Below are 17,296 nucleotides of genomic sequence, written 5' to 3' on the forward strand. Positions count from 1 at the left end.
AAAATTCACATATATCATCCAGCCACAGTAAATAATCAATAGAGTAAATTTGGCAAAATTATATCTCCCACTTTAAATCACTGAGGAACTAAAGTATAAATAACTTCACCAAGATTCTCATTCATTGTCAATGAGGGAGCATATTATTTGCTACAAACATCTGAATTTTGCCTAAATAAAAGAAACCCATTTCCTGACTTTTGGGGACTTGTTTTTGATTATAACTCTGTTATAGACATAGAAATTAAAGTCATGTGTCACATTGTCTATATTTTATATTCTTTCTTTTGTCTAGATAAGTCTAAGTATAGGAAGAGAATGTAGAGCTGTTTTTAATACAGGGTTGGCCACTCTGAGTTTAATGAATAAGAAAAGGCCATAAAATCACAATCAATCATTTGAAAATGGTAACTGGGTCCACTGCCCTTTAAAGCTTGTGCCTTCTCTATTGTGTCTCTTATAAAAATAACAATTATTATCAAGAGAAAGAAGGCATCCAAAAGCAAGGCCCACATAGGTTTTACTATACTACCATCTAGTTTCTTCTGATCACCATTATTATTAGTGTTATTATCACCATCTCATGGTCATCCTGCTTCTAAGAGTGTATAGTGAAAAATTTAATTTGTCTTCACCTCCTGAGAGGTGAGTTCTAAGCCCTTAGAATATCTGCCCGAAAAAAAAAAAAAATGCATCTTCGTTTACTTGGGGTATGGTGCCAAGTTAGATAGTCTAACAATGTGATTTAGAGTAGACACTTTGGGTCATTTAGTACTAGCTAGAGACAAGGTCAGCCACATGGGTAGTCAACTATGTCTACGTGATCAAGTCCCAGTAAAAACTCTGGACACCCAGGCTCAGGTTAGCTTCTCAGATTGCTAATACTTTCTGCATATTGTCACACATCACTGCTAAGAGAATGCTGTCCATTCCACAGGGAGGAGATAACATGGAAGCTTCACATTTGCACTTTCCTGGACTCTGTCCCATTTGTCTCTTCCCTTGACTATAGCCTTTCCCTGTAATAAATCAGAATCATGAGTATAAAATTTGAATTCTTCTTGAAAATGATCAAAGCTGAAGTTGGTTTTGAGGACGTGTGAACTTGTAATTGGTGCCAGAAGTGAGAGCAGTCTTTTGGACAGTTCCCTAACTTTACAAAGAATGCTGAATGAAGGCCAGGAAATAAATGCAAAGTTTTGCTTCATGACTGCATGTCTTCAGCAAGCTTACCTAACATTTCTGGGTTGATTTTCCTCAATGAAGATAATCTTAATCAGCTTTATAAATATTCTAAAGTAGAGCTTGTGCTCAATTAGTAAAAATTCAGAAAAAGGCAGTGAGGAGTTGACAGAGCATAGGATTTGGACTCAAATGTGGGTCCTATTCCAGCTCCAGCATCTACGGCTCTTTTACCTTGAGCAGATGAAGTCCGGTGCATAGAGTCCTAATGAAAGTATGTGAGCAACTGTAATAATGGGACCAAAATCCTTTGGGCTATTAAGTAAAGCTACACATGTTTCTGGCTAATAAACTTCAATCCTTTAATACTTGCCTGCCCAATGACACTAAAACATCATAAGGCTTTTGTAGCCAGTGGCTACAACCACTAAATGTAGTTTTCATCTGATTCTGGTCTGTCTTTCTCAATTCCTTCTCCATTCAGAAACATTGTTCTAAATGTGACAACTTTTTTTTTTGAGACAGAGTCTCGCTCTGTCACCCAGGCTGGAGTGCAGTGGCGCGATCTCGGCTCACTGCAAGCTCCACCTCCTGGGTTCACGCCATTCTCCTGCCTCAGCCTCCGGAGTAGCTGTGACTACAGGCGCCCGCTACCACACCCAGCTAATTTTTTTTGTATTTTTAGTAGAGACGGGGTTTCACCATGCTAGCCAGGATGGTCTCGATCTCCTGACCTTGTGATCCGCCCATCTCAGCCTCCCAAAGTGCTGGGATTACAGGCGTCAGCCACCATGCCCGGCCGAAAACTTCTTAAAGGTGTCTTTTCAACTCAGGAATCTAGCATTCAAGCTGTGTTCCTCATTCCAGCCCAAGATTGCAGACTTTTTCCAGGAAACCCCATGAGAGGCCAGATGAAAAGGGTCTGACATAAGAAAAGAGTTCCCCTGCCTATGGACACACACTCAGATCCACTGAAATGAATAATATGACTGTTTCCTCTAGCAAGTGCAGATGCCCTAAAAAGCACATTCTGTCAAGCAATTTGGTTCCTAACTTAGAGAACCATCGAATAAGCTGACAGCCTGACATTTTTGTCCTTTCATTCCTAAATATTCTTTGAGCATTTAAATTCCCACCATAGTTTACTGTGGCCTTCCAAGAGGTTGTTTTAAAAATGGATGTAGAAGTTCCCTGCCAGGTCTCAGTTCCTAGATTAGTTACAGGCACACAGATATTCAATACACATTTGTTGAGCAAATGAATAAAGAAAAGATTGTAAAACACCAAGCTGTGTCTCTTTCAGTCACCACATGGTTTTTCTGTGTTGTAAACATCATTTATATTCTCTCTGCACTATAAACACCTCAATGCAGAAGGAATGTACCTCCTTGTATCCATAAACTGAACAATGATTTTAAAAGATCGGTTTGAATGCTAAATAAATGGTTGACAATGGCCATCACCAAAGCTAGTCAGAAAGTCACAGTTGCCATGAAATCACGGCAGAAGGAAACTCTGCCTTCTTACTGCCAATATGAGAAGAACAGCAGAGCAGGCCTGCCTTTTAGAAAACACTGCTAGATTTCTACTTACAAACCAGATCACACATGGCTTTCTGGCACCAGTGCGTGACCATGACATTTCCATTACCTGGTAGATTACTGGAACCCAGAAATGCCTCTTGCCACCTACTCTCAGACTTAGTCATCCTAGATGAATGGATGCCTGTCAATGTATAGGCTTTGATGTCATTGTATAATTTGATACAATGACAGGTTCTATCAAAACCTCTAGTTCAAAAAATAAAATAAATGCATGGAAAGAAAACCGAATGTTTATCAGAGTAATGGCATAGGTATCTTCAACTACCAAAAGAGATTTTTTATAAAGCTCATTGACTAGACAACGCCCCTAACAGACGGTAAGGCAGATGCCCTCAAGCCCACATTAAATCCATTTTCTGTTCATCCTCCCAGTACAATGGAGGTTCTATTTTGTAATCCCAAAATTGGAAACTGCAAAGAAAGTGAGAAAAAGGAAAAGAAGCTCCTCCTAAGTCTGCTTCGCAGGCTTCCAGACCCCTACCTCCGATTTTTACCATGCCCACTAGGCTAACACTACTGATCATGCAAATACAAGTAATATCCAAAATAAAATTACTCTTTTGCCTCTTGCATTATACGGAAACATCCTTTTGCTACCCTTAAGTCAGATCTATTTTAATATTCACTACATTAGAAATGACATTTACGGCCGGGCGCGGTGGCTCAAGCCTGTAATCCCAGCACTTTGGGAGGCCGAGACGGGCGGATCACGAGGTCAGGAGATCGAGACCATCCTGGCTAATACGGTGAAACCCCGTCTCTACTAAAAATACAAAAACTAGCCAGGCGAGGTGGCGGGCGCCTGTAGTCCCAGCTACTCGGGAGGCTGAGGCAGGAGAATGGCGGAAACCCAGGAGGCGGAGCTTGCAGTGAGCTGAGATCTGGCCACTGCACTCCAGTCCGGGCGACAGAGCGAGACTCCGCCTCAAAAAAAAAAAAAAAAAAAAAAAAAAAGAAATGACATTTACTTAAGGAAAAAAATGAAATCACCATTCTTACTAATCAATCACTTATACATTAGTGAGGTGCCCACAATTATACTGCTGTGTTTCCCAGCAATGAGGAAGATTTACGTGACAATAGTTCACAGATTGACTATGAATCAGTCAGGTCAGCTATGGATTTGGGGGGGAAAATGAATATGAATCAAAATGGGGGCACACAAGTCCCTTCCCTATTGATCAGTGGCCCATATAGGATGAAGCCATAGACCCAAAGTATATGACAGAAGGTGACACACCAAAAACAATATCACTTCTGGGAAGTTAGCAGATTCTTTAAAGTCAACTCTTTAAATGTAATAATCCAAGAATATCATTATTGGCAAACTTGGACATTTTGCATATTTAACATGTGACAGGGAAGCATTACTTTATACAGAATCAGATTCAACTAGCATACTAAGGGCCTACTATGTGTGAAGCTTTATGTCATGTGCTTTAATACATACCCTGATGTCTCCACTCATTAACTGTGTGAATTTAGGCAAATTACAGAACACTTCTATGCCTCAAATTCCTTAATGGACAATAATGGTGTCAATCTATTAGCTTTGTTGTGAAGATTAAATGAGACTTCCTGTTTCCAGTCAGGTACGTAAGAAATTTGGAAATCGCCACTGCATCCTAACAAAAGTAAAAAGCTGAACGAGGCCGGGCGCGGTGGCTCAAGCCTGTAATCCCAGCACTTTGGGAGGCCGAGACGGGAGGATCACGAGGTCAGGAGATCGAGATCATCCTGGCCAACACAGTGAAACCCCGTCTCTACTAAAAATACAAAAAACTAGCCGGGTGAGGTGGCGGGCGCCTGTAGTCCCAGCCACTCGGGAGGCTGAGGCAGGAGAATGGCTTGAACCTGGGAGGCGGAGCTTGCAGTGAGCTGAGATCCGGCCACTGCACTCCAGCCTGGGCGACAGAGCGAGACTCCATCTCAAAAAAAAAAAAAAAAAAAAAAGCTGAACAAACTCAAAAATCCTTGACTCTTTCTAGATCCACAAGGGAAGTGAGGTCACTGAGCAAACAAATGCCCCAGAAGTAGAGGGACTGACAGGTGAATACAGAAAATCACCAACTTCCTGGAAGAGAAACTCACAAGTAACAACCTTTGTGGGAACCAAAAGATGAGTAGAAAAACTTGAACTGGAATCGACAAATTGCTAGTCTCAGAGTGGACAAGTTTTAGAGATTAAAATTCCATGGGGATCCAGTCACGGGCAGAGGTAGGAGCATATCTTTGTAGGACCTTTGTATGAGTTTCACCTCTACGAATTCTACCAGGTCCTTACAGTGAACACTGGAGAAGAATTCCCTTGAACTTCCAGCAGGATGAGATAAAAAGGAACCATTTTGAGGCCGGGTGCAGTGGCTCAAGCCTGTAATACCAGCACTTTGGGAGGCTGAGACGGGCGGATCACGAGGTCAGGAGATCGAGACCATCCTGGCTAACACAGTGAAACCCCGTCTCTACTAAAAATACAAAAAACTAGCCGGGCGAGGTGGCGGGCGCCTGTAGTCCCAGCTACTCCGGAGGCTGAGGCAGGAGAATGGCGTAAACCCGGGAGGCGGAGCTTGTAGTGAGCTGAGATCTGGCCACTGCACTCCAGCCGGGGCGACAAAGCAAGACTCCATCTCAAAAAAAAAAGGAACCATTTTGAAATATACCAGAGCATTCTCATCTTCTTTCTTCCTTCTTCTCCTTCTTTTTCTTCTTTTTGTTTTCAAAGTCTAAATGTTTATTCAACAAGATCTGTCCTGAGGAGAAACTATTTAACCAGAGTCTAACCTGACATGGTTTTACTAGAGCCTAAGTGACCTGGGGGAAGGGAAATACCAAACTCCAGCTGGCTCTGGCTATCTATTCTACCTAAAGGGGAATGGGGGTGAACTGAGAAGCACTTGTGAAGTTCACAGTTCAAGGACACAGGCTCCCTACAAGACTGAGAACTAATCACAGGACTATGGATGCTTCCCCTCTCCTCACACCTTACTACCACACTACTTAAGGCCCATTTGCAGCAGTTCCTTTTACCTAGTTCATCATGTTCAGTTGGCAAAAAAATTATAACACACAGTAAAAGGCAAAAAAACACAGTTTGAAGAGACAGAGCAAGCATTAGAACTACTCAGATACAGCAGGAATGTTGGAATTATCCATCCAGGCATTTAAAACAACTCTGTTTAATATGCTAAGGGCTCTGATGGATAAAGTAGACAGCAAGCAAGAACAGATGGGGAATGTAAGTAGAGAGATCAAAATTCTAAGAAAGAACCAGAAAGAAATGCTAGTGATGAAAAATACTATAACAGAAATAATGCCTTTGATGGGTTCATTAGTAAACTGCACACAGCTGAGGAAAGAATCTTTAAGCTTGAGGATATCGCGACAGAAATAAATGGAGAGGTATTCTACATTCATAGATAAGAAGATGCAATATGGTCAGTATGTCAGTTCTTCCCAACTTGATCTACAGATGCAATGAAATTCCAATAAAAATCCCAGGAAGTTATTTTGTGGATATCAACAAACTGATTCTAAGGTTTACATACAAAGACAAAAAACCCAGAACAGTTAACACAATGTTGAAGGACAAAAAACAAAGGTGGAGGACTCACACTACCCAACCTCAAAGCATACTTGAAGCCACAATAATCAAGACAGTGTGGTATTGGTGAAAGAATGGACACATAGATAATTGGAATAGAATAGAGACCCAGAAACAGATCAACATAAATATCAACTAATCTTTGATAAAAAAGCAAAGGCATTTGAAGGAGCAAAGGTAGGCTTTTCAACAAATGATTCTGGGACAACTGGAAATCCACGTGCAAAGAAATGCACCTGCACCCAGACCTTACACTCTTCACAAAAATTAACTCAAATGGACCTAATGTAAATTACAAAACTATAAATCTCCCAAAAGGTAATGTAGGAGAAAAATCTAAATGATCTTGTGTTTTACAATGATTTGTAGATACAACACAAAAGGCATGATCCATGAAATAAAACATTGATAAGGTGGATTTCATTAAAACAAAAATTCCTGCTTTGTGAAACACCCTGTCAAGAGAATAAAAAGAGAAGCACAGACTGGGAGAAAATATTGCAAAAAACATGTCTGATAAAGGCCTATTATCCAAAATATTCAAAGAACCCTTAAAATTCAACAAAAAGAAAACAAACTAATTAAAAGATGGACCAGAAACGTGAACAGACCCCTCACTAAAGAAGATATAGATGACAAATAAACATATGAAAAGTTGCTCCAAATCATACGTCACCAGAGAAATGCAAATTAAAACAATAATGAGATACCACTACACACCAATTAGAATCGCTCAAATCCAGAACAATGACAACACTAAATGCTGGGGAGGATGTGGAGCAACAGGAACTCTCTTTGCTGGTGAGAATGCAAAATGGTACAGCTGATTTGGAAGACAGTTAAGCAGATTCTTACAAAACCTAAACACACTCTTCTTACAATACAGTAATCCTACTTCTTGGTATTTACCCAAAAGACTTGAGAAGTTATGTCCACACAAAAACCTGCTCAGGAATGTTTATAGCAGCTTTATTCATTAATTGCCAAAACTTGGAAGCAACCAAGAGTATTTCAGTAGGTGAATGAATGGATAAACTCTAGTACATCCAGACAATAGAATATTATTCACTGAGAAGAAATGAGCTATCAAGCAATGAAAAGACCTGGAGCAAACTTAAATGCGTATTACTAAGGAAAAGAAGCCAGTCTGTAGCTGCAAAATGTTGACATCAAATTTTTTAAAAGCCATTTTGGGCTGGGCACGGTGGCTCATGCCTGTAATCCCAGCAATTTGGGAGTCTGAGGTGGGCACATCACCTGAGGTCAGGAGCTCAAGACCAGCCTTGCAAACATGGCGAAACCCAGTCTCTAGTAAAAATACAAAAATTAGCTGGGTGTGGTGGCACACATCTGTAATCCCAGCTACTCGAGAGACTGAGGTAGGAGAATCACTTGAACCCGGAAGGCAGAGGTTGCAGTGAGCAGAGATCATGCCACTACACTCCAGCCTGGGAGACAAAGCAAGATCCCACCTCAAAAAAAAAAAAAAAGCCAGTTTGAAAAGACTACAAATTTTCATGCTATGGCTATTCTGAAAATAGAAGGGCTAAATACTGTATAATTCCAACTATATGACATTCTGAGAAAGGTAAAACTATGGCGACAATAAAGAGATCAGTGGTTGCCAGGGGTTGGGGGGAAGGAGAGATGACTAGGCAGAGCACACTACTAGGGCACTGATGACTAGGGCACTGACACTACTCTGTATGATGCTGTAGTGGTGGATACATGTCATTATGAATTCAGTTAAATCCATAATGTACAGTACCAAGAGTAAATCCTAATGTTAACTGTGGACTTTGGGCGATAGTGATGTGTTAATGTAGGTTCACCAGTTCTAACAAATGTACCTCTCTGTGGGGAGATGGTGACAACTGGGGAGGCTGTGTACATGTGTGAGGTGGACGGGAGCATATTGGAAATTGGTACCTTCTAGTCAATTTCACTGTGAACCTAAAACTACTCTAAATAATAAAGTCTACTTAAATTTTTCTTTTAAAAGCTATGAAGAATTTAACAAATGTTAACATTTTTCTGGAAAAAAAGATTAAATCTGTTAATACATGAGATATGATTAGATCACTGCCTGGCATCTATTAAGTGCCTAGTGATTTTTTAGCGGTTATCATTGCTGTTGTTACCATCACTAAAATTATCACTGTGGGCCAGGCTTGGTGGCTCATACCTGTAATCCCAGCACTTTGTGAGGCCCAGGAGGGTGGATTGCTTGAGCTCAGGAATTCGAGACTAGCCTGGGCAACATGGAGAAACTTTGTCTCTACAAAAATAACAAAAATTAGCCGAGTGTTGTAGTGTGCACCTGTTGTCTCAGCTACCTGGGGGGCTGAGGCAGGAGGATCGCTTGAGCCCAGGAGACTGAGGCTGCAGTGAGCTGTGATTGTGCCACCACACTCCAGCCTGGGCAACACAGTGAGACTCTTTCTCAAAAAATAAAATAATTTTAAAAAGTTATCATAGCAAATAATCCTTACAAATATGAGCAGAGATGGTTAGTATTACCCCCATTTTATAGAGGAGGAAAGGGAGACTCAGAGAGGTTGAGAAAATTGCTTAAAGTCATAGAGTTGGTGCTAGCATTGGCATAAGACTTTGACTCAAATTCCAGTATTCTTTCCACCACTCACCCTACCTCTGCAATGAGGGGTTATAAAATAAAAGTACCTAAATCAGCAAAGACATCTTCCTTACATTTCTAACTTCCAAGTGGCATAACAGTTGTTAGTAAAATAATTTTGATCAAAAACAGCACTTTTAGAGATCCCTACTTAGAAAAGAACACCTTAATTGATAGGCATTTAGTTCAGATAAGGCAAAGTCCTATAAAGTTCTAAGCCTCTTGCTGAGTCAAGTAGCTTAGGAAAACTAGCAGATTGGAAAGAAAGAGTACAAGATTAGGCATCAGAAACTTGGGTTGAGTCCTGACTCTCTTGCTCACGACTCTGACATTACCGGCAAGCTACCCAAACCCTCTCTACTTGAAATGACGATTGTGAGGATTAAATAAAGCAATGTATGTTAGTACAAATGTGAACTACAGAGCTCTGGAAAAAATAAGGTATTGATTGTCATTATCACAATCCAGGTGCCAGTAAAATCTGTTTCCTAGGAACATACGCTCAAAGGCAAAAGTGTCCAGCCTTTTTGAAATGATCCATTAACAGATAAGGGAACTTGAATGAAATTCCTCAGCATTTTACATCATTTCCATTCCTAGAAACATGAACTAAAAAAAGAATACAGAGATGTTCACTTAGAGACTCCAGCTCCTTTTTCTGCTTTCAGAACTCTGAAGAGTGTTCAAATATTATATTCTTTCATCTCCTGACCCTCTGTATAGAAACCAGATGAGAAATATTTTTGCTCCGGGGACAAGACCCACCATTTTCATTGAATGGCATGGCCTCAACTAATGTAAATATTGGTTCCCCAAACATTATAAAAACTAGGGAGAGAACGGGCTCATTTCCATGAGAAAATGCAGTGCCTTTCACTGTTGGCTGTGAAGTTGGGCAAAAGAGAAATCTGCAAGTCCAAACTTTCTCACTCGAATGACCAAAGCATGAATTTCTTCACTTAGGTGAAGAACTGAAGAAAAAGGGCCTGATGAAATGAGTGAATGCATGTCTGCAGTGGCCAATGGGGCTTCCTCTCTGCAGCAACCCCTTCCACCCCCATATTACATGTTCATTCATCTGCATCATTCATCATTTTTCTTGACTACAATTCTATTATTCTTGTCTAACCCATCAGACAACTTAAAATCACTTTCCTATATTAATTCCCCAGCTACCTATAAATAAAGAAGATTTAGTCCCCAAAGAGCTAAATGGTAAAGTCTCCTGCCTTCTCCTCTCTGGGAGGAAATTTGAGGGTCAAACTCTAAAAATCCTGACTCTCTCCAGAGAAAAAGAACCAAACATCGACATTTTTGAGGAGCCATCCCCTTCCACACATAACAGATTAAGAAAATAAATCTGGCTTGCAATGTGGTCACTCCATAGTGAGATCCAGCAATAACCAAGCAGCCCTGGCCGGGTGCGGTGCCTCTTTCTTGTAATCCCAGCACTTTGTAAGGCTGAGGCAAGTGGATCATTTGAGACCAGAAGTTCCAGACCAGCCTGGCCAACATGGCAAAACTCTGCCCCTACTAAAAATACAAAAATTAGCCAGGCATGGTGGCCCACATCTATAATCCCAACTACTCAGGAGGCTGAGGCATGAGAATCGCTTGAACCCGGAAGGCAGGGTTTGCAGTGAGCCTACATGGCTCCACTGCATCCCAGCCTGGAGTGACAGAGCAAGACTCTGTTCAAAAACAACAACAAAAAAACAAGCTGTTCTTATACACACAAATGCAAATCAGCTTACTGTCTCCCCATATTCAAATGTGACTACACTACCAAAAATCAGCAAAGACATGAAAATAGGCAGAAAAAGGTAAGATTCAAAGAAAACAGAGACGATGCAGAGAGCAGAATAATTTTAAACATAAACACAAAGAAAAATTTCTCCAGATTGTTGTATAGGGGCTCCAGGAGAAAAATCTGGGGCTAGGGGGATGGTAGTGATGTGTCTGAGCAGTCAGGAAATGTATTGCATGTTTGACAAACACACTAGAGAGTTCAACAAAAAATACCAATTGGTATTAGACAAAACTAAAGACAAGGGTTATGGCCAGGCACGGGGACTCATGCCTGTAATCCCAGCACTTTGGGAGGCCGAGGTGGGTGGATCACTTGAGGCCAGGAGTCTGAGACCAGCCTGGCCAACATGGCAAAACCCTGTCTCTACTGAAAATACAAAAATTAGCCAGGCTTAGTAATCCCAGCTACTCAGGAGGCTGAGGCACAAGAATCACTTGAACCTGGGAGGCAGAGGTTGCGGTGAACCAAGATTGTACCACTGCACTCCAGCCTGGGTGACAGAGCGAGACCATGTCTCAAAATACTACTACTACTACTACTACTACTAATAATAATAATGACAAGGATTGTCAACTCCAAGAGAAACAAAAGGCTATACAAAAAGGAACCATGATCATATTTTACTGTTGGCTTAACAGTGAAAAACATCTGTTTAAATCATAGTATTATAAACCTTGACTACTAATTTAACAAAATACTGTTAAATAACTTGGATGAGGGTATAGATGAAAAGGAATTGTGTGGAGAGTGAGAGAGTGATCATCTTTCTCCTAAAGTCAATAAATGAAAAAAAAATAGTAAATGCATATTTAAGAACAAAAGAATAAGTAGGCCAGGCACAGTGTGGCTCATGCCTGTAATTCTAGCACTTTGAGAGGCTGAAGCAGGAGGATAGCTTGAGGCCAGGAGTTTAAGATGAGTGTGCACAACATAGTGAGATACAGTCTCTATAAAATAAAAATAAAAATAATTTAGCTGGGTGTGGTAATGCATGGCTGCAGTCCTAGCTACTCAGGAGGCTGAGGAGGGAGAGTTGCTTGAACACAGGAGTTCAAGGTTGCAGGGAATTCTGACTGCACCACTGCACTCCAGCCTGGGTGACAGAATGAGCCCCTGCCTCTAAAAGAAAAAAAAGAAAGAAAAGAGCAAGTAGCAGGGAAGAGAAGCAGCCAAAAAGTGCAAAAATGTTGCTTATTAAAATATAGAAATATAATACATAAATATAATATAAAATAGGGAAGGGGCCTGAAAGGTGGAGAAAGTCATTGTTACCTTTTTAAAATAAGCCTCAGAATTTTTTTAGGGGGGAGGGTTCAGATGTATTAGTATGTATTTGTATTACATTAACTTAAATATATATATATGTACAATTTTTTTTTCTTAAGAGATGAGATCTCGCTTTGTTGACCAAGCTGGTCTTGAACTGCTGGGCTCAAGTGATCCTCCCACTTTGGCCCGGGATTACAGGTGTGGGCCACCAAGCCTGGTCTAAAAGTATATATTTTGACGGCTAAAATTAAAATTAAAAATCTCTATGACTGCAAGATGTAATCAAAGCTGGAGGTTGGAAGAATAAAGCTCAAATAGGTAACTAGTCCCAAACCAAGTCACTGAAATCAGATACTTGTCAAAGCATGCTTTCCTCCCCTCTTTTAATTAGATCTCTTCAAAAATCAGAAGTCTTACCACTATGGCTTTGATGTTACAAATAGACTTCAAAACATCTGACGGATCTTATAATTCCTCCAGTTTATCACAGGAACAAAGTACTTCTCTTGCTACTATTTTCATAACTGATTAAACCTTAATTTCTACTCTGTGCTATCAGTCATGAGAGTCTACATTAAATGCTTTAGTCTAATCACATTAATACCCATTTTTATGCTAATGTTTATACATTATACTTCATAAATATCTAAACAAAGCATAGCATTTTTTCACAATAAAGGTAACTCTTTGGAAAGACAGAGCTGACTTTAAGCTTTTAAAAAATACATACCAATAAACTAATAGGATGTATAAACCAGTTATAAACCTAAAACTTTTACTAAAATGATTTCAAACCCTTTTACAATTTCCTTTGAAGTTTGGCTTTTATCTAATACAAGCAACACACTCTGCTCCATTAATTTTAAGTATCTCTGAACTAGACACGTTTAGGCTTAGAAATAATGAAGTTAGAGCTATTCAAACATATGCACTCATGGATAATAATTGCTAATTGGTATACACACACTCAAATCCACTTATTGTGGTTTGCTTTAAAAATAGACAAATTGATTTAATAAAAACCAGTTCAAACATGGCATTTAGGAAAAGTGATTTGTTTACCTCTGTTGGTTTGTAGCAGTCTACAAGAGCTTCCTAAAATTAAACACACAGAAGATCAGTTTTATTATCTTAAAATTCAGTATTATTTTTAAGGCAAAATTAAACATCATTTTACATTCATAGTATTATTTTATAATGGTAAAGCAAGATTTCATACTATCTAGAAACACACTTCATTTCAGCACCAGTTGGTTGTCTGAAGATATAAAACGTTTAACCTTCATAAATTCTTCAGCCTGCACACATACGTACTACATGAAAAAATATTTTGAACAGGAAAAGATTTATTTATTTATCTATTTTTTGCTACCATAGCATTGAAAACAAAACATAACCCTTGACCAGTTTTTTTGTTCTTTTTTTTTTGGTTTTTTTGTTTGTCTGTCTGTTTTGAGACATAGTCTCGCTCTGTCTCCCAGACTAGAGTGCAGTGGTGGGATCTCAGCTCATTGCAACCTCCGCCTCCTGGTTCAAGCAATTCTCCTGCCTCAGCCTTCCGAATAGCTGGGACTACAGGTGCACACCACCACGCCCAGCTAATTTTTGTATTTTTAGTAGAGACGGGTTTTCACCATATTAGCCAGGCTGGTCTTGAACTCCTGACCTCAGGTGATCCACTCGCCTTGGCCTCCCAAAGCACTGGGATTACAGGCATGAGATACCATTCCGGGCCCCTTGACCAGGTTTTGAATGCCTTGCTGAGGAACAGTTTCTTTTAAAGAAGGACAGGGATGCTCAAGCATCCATTGGGTTGTAGACTTCAGAGAGATCTGGACTAACTCAGTAGCTCAAATCCAGGATGGCCTTCCACAGGAACCAAATCCCCCTCTCCAGTTTTCCTTTAATTAACTGGATATAACCCGGCAAGATTCAAATGGTTTCAAACCCACTCCTCTGGTCAATGACTTTTTGCCTTCTCTGTGTGCACACGCGCATGCACACACCATTCCTTTGGCTGCCAACTTGGTGGATATTCAAGTTGAGCCAGCCTGTGCAAGACGGTGGCACCCACACTGCACTCAGAAAGCAAAGGGTTTAAGTGCAATGTAGCCATAAACCAGCTTGGGTCCTCACCTGGGAACTGGAGGTTGAGGGGTGATGATAGTTTAAAAACTCCTTTCAAGTTCTTAATGTTAAGAAAACTTTGTTAGGTCATTACATTTTCTATAGAACTGATACCTGCATTATCTTTTTACAATTTTATAACTAGGATGTAATTGTCTCCCAGCTAAATCTACCAAGAAGAACTAATTTTCATAACTGAGACTGTTCACCACTCAAGGGACACTAGTAATGACTAATGCATTAAACACATTAATACATTAAAATGTGCCCTTTGATTGCCGTAGTGGCCATTTGCCATTTGTGGTCACCAACAGCCATTAACAGTAATTATCAGTGGACATTAAGAACAATGGCAAGTCAAAAGTCAACTGGTTTTAGAAACTCCCAAATGTAGATTTAAACATGATAGATTTGACCTACTGTGGGAAGGGAAATAAGTACTGTACTTTATTGCTGTCCACTAAAGAAATACTAGACATCTCAATATCCATCGTTGTACTGGAATGCTATGAGGTGAACACTGTCTATGAAGAGATTGTCTACTAAATAGAATTATGTCATAAGCAATCATATTTAAAAATTAATTTCATGAATGATACAGTCTACAACTGTGATACTGGAGCCCTGGGCTTGGATATTCCAGTGCTAGCTCAGTCCTTCTCTTTCTCATACAACTGTGGGGTATCAATTCCCTTCCCTGGCAAGTGGATCTTTGGAAGCAGAACCAGCTGTTTCTCCCAAGAAAATGGGGCTGGAGAAAGTTATATACATAAGGTACTTTGAGAACGGACTATAGTCAAGAGCTGCTTCATCCTCAGAGAGGCAGTTTAAGAGGGCAAACACTTCGCAGCCCATTGCTTTCCTCTCTGCCAACAGCCATGGCCCAGGTCCTGGTGCCAACTCTACCACAGGGCAGAATCAGTTCATGCCAAGCTCTGGAGACCCAAGTAGACTCCCGAGTATCCATGATTAGAATTTTGAAAACTGCTTACCTGTAATTTTGAAGCTCTCTCTTCATCACTGTCTGCATCAAGAAGATCATCAATGTCAATTTCTACCTCTGGCATTTCTTCTTCCTGGGGGACAGTGGGAGGATATGAAGGCATTTAATTTAGTAAGAAACCTAACTGTACCCCACCAGTTAGATTAAGTTGAACGAACAACTAGATCATCAATGGAGAAGGGTTGACGGATAAGAGGGGGAAGGAGAGGCTAGGAGGAGAGGAGGGAAGGAAAGAGAAGAAAGGGGAAACAGGATGAAGGGGTATAGAGGAGAAGAGGGGAGAAGAGAGGAAAAGGGAAGGAGGGATGGGGACAGAGGAAGAAGGGAAATGAAGGAAGGAAGGAAAAGAAGAGTGGGGGAAAAGAAGTGGGGGGAGCAATGGAGAATTAATAGTCACAAAGCCATAAAAGTAATCTTTCAAAAAAAATGAGAATTTTCTACTTTCTAGCAGAAAGCTGCATCTGTAAGTATATAAGGGGAGATTGGCAGATGATAGAGCTGGGAGATGGTAGTTTCCTATCTAAGAGCTACTCTTTGCTGGGTGATTACCCCAATCTTTATTTGGGGGTCCACATCTTCCTTCACAGCTCTAGGTCTATGGAAAACCTGATTCCACCATGGGATTTAGGGCATCAGCATTGCTTTAGCCCCAGTTACTGATGTAAGAGAAGACACGTGGTCCAACTAAGAACTAAGGGGGCTCTGGGAAAAGGTGCTCTTTTAACAAGAACGTCCCTTCACTCCCTCTGAACCGAGGAAGTGTGGCACCGGAAATTACCGGTGGCCACCATACAACCCTGAAGAGAGGCTGAGTTTAGCACGCGGCGCTGACTCCATGGTGGGCGGAGCTAAAGAGAATAAGAAAACAGGGTTCTAGGTAAAATCACCACATCCCTGCATCAAACCACCTCTGAGGCCTGCCTATCGGTGAGTGAGTCAACCCCTTTCATGGTTGCAGTCAGCGTGGGTCTAGTTTAATATTCCTGACACCAAAGACATCTAGTCCTGAAAAGAGGGAATAAGGGCCAGCTGGATTTGGTGTAAGACCTCACTAACTTGGAATCTGAACTTCAAAGGAGATCTTGGCTATTTCTCATCTCTTCTATTACCTAAGTCTTCTCTGTACCTCTCAGAATAGCATTTTAAAATGTCAAAATAAAAGAGCATTTAAGAGAGTCCTGCAATTTTGCATTTCATCAGGAGTCACTGCAACCCAACTCCTTCGAGCCACAGGGATGGCTAAGAAGCATCTGCAGGAGCTAGAGAGAAAGGTGTGCATGGAGACACTGGGGACACCTGGGCATTCCCTGGGTGTGGCCTCTCTGTGTCTTGGCTCCAAGAGCTGTTTGTCTTGGCTTCCCAGGAGAGGCTGACTTTCTGAATGTTTCCTTCCTACTAAAGTGCATTTATTCAGTAATAGTACTCAACCTCTTGTGTGTGTGTTACAACACAAAAGTGAGGACCCTAGTGTACTGAAGAAGTCAAGGAATATGATATACTATCCTTGCTGACATTAGCTCCATGGGCAGGCACTCAATGGGCAGGAAAATTCCAGAAACAACCTCTCTAGTGATTTATTCCTGTTTCTGTGGAGAATTTCTGTTTTGATCCTTTGCTTGGCTCTTAAGGGGAAAAATCCACTTCAAAAGCAGTATTTATCAATGTGAATGTTTTAGATCTCATCTGTGCGGTTCTGCCTAATGGAAGAAAGATCTTGTACTTCTCAACATAATTTCCATATTTGTACTTAACAATCATGTAGCTATTAATAGAAGCTGATGATGTAGAAACAGCAAGTTGAAATGCTTTGATGATAATAAAGCTGAAGGATGACCTTTCGATGGCTAGGAGCATCATTGTGCAAGCATCACAGAGTGAATTTACACAAATCTAGATGACCTAGCTTACCACACACCCAGGCTGTATGGCACAGCCTACTGCTCCTAGGTTATAAACCTGGACAGTATATTACCATACAGAATAATGTAGGCAACAGTAACACAGTGGGAAGTATTTGTGCATCTAAACATAGAAACGGTACAGTAAAAATAGGGTCTTATAATCT

At 40.6% G+C, this 17,296-nt stretch overlaps 1 protein-coding gene across 1 annotated transcript in view; it reads right to left on the bottom strand.

Annotated features, from left to right (window-relative positions):
* The window catches only part of PPP1R14C (protein phosphatase 1 regulatory inhibitor subunit 14C), a 108,188-nt gene that overhangs the window by 21,918 nt on the left and 68,974 nt on the right, over positions 1 to 17,296 (bottom strand). Inside the window, exons 2-3 of the mRNA XM_033235081.1 lie at positions 15,221 to 15,304; positions 13,164 to 13,196 (exon numbers count right to left, since the gene is read on the bottom strand). Of these exons, the coding sequence (XP_033090972.1) occupies positions 13,164 to 13,196; positions 15,221 to 15,304 (117 nt within the window). The remainder of the gene's footprint in view (positions 1 to 13,163; positions 13,197 to 15,220; positions 15,305 to 17,296) is intronic.

Source organism: Trachypithecus francoisi, unplaced genomic scaffold (genome assembly GCF_009764315.1).
Source record: "Trachypithecus francoisi isolate TF-2019V2 unplaced genomic scaffold, Tfra_2.0 Lachesis_group15, whole genome shotgun sequence".
Taxonomy (NCBI): Eukaryota; Metazoa; Chordata; class Mammalia; order Primates; family Cercopithecidae; genus Trachypithecus; species Trachypithecus francoisi.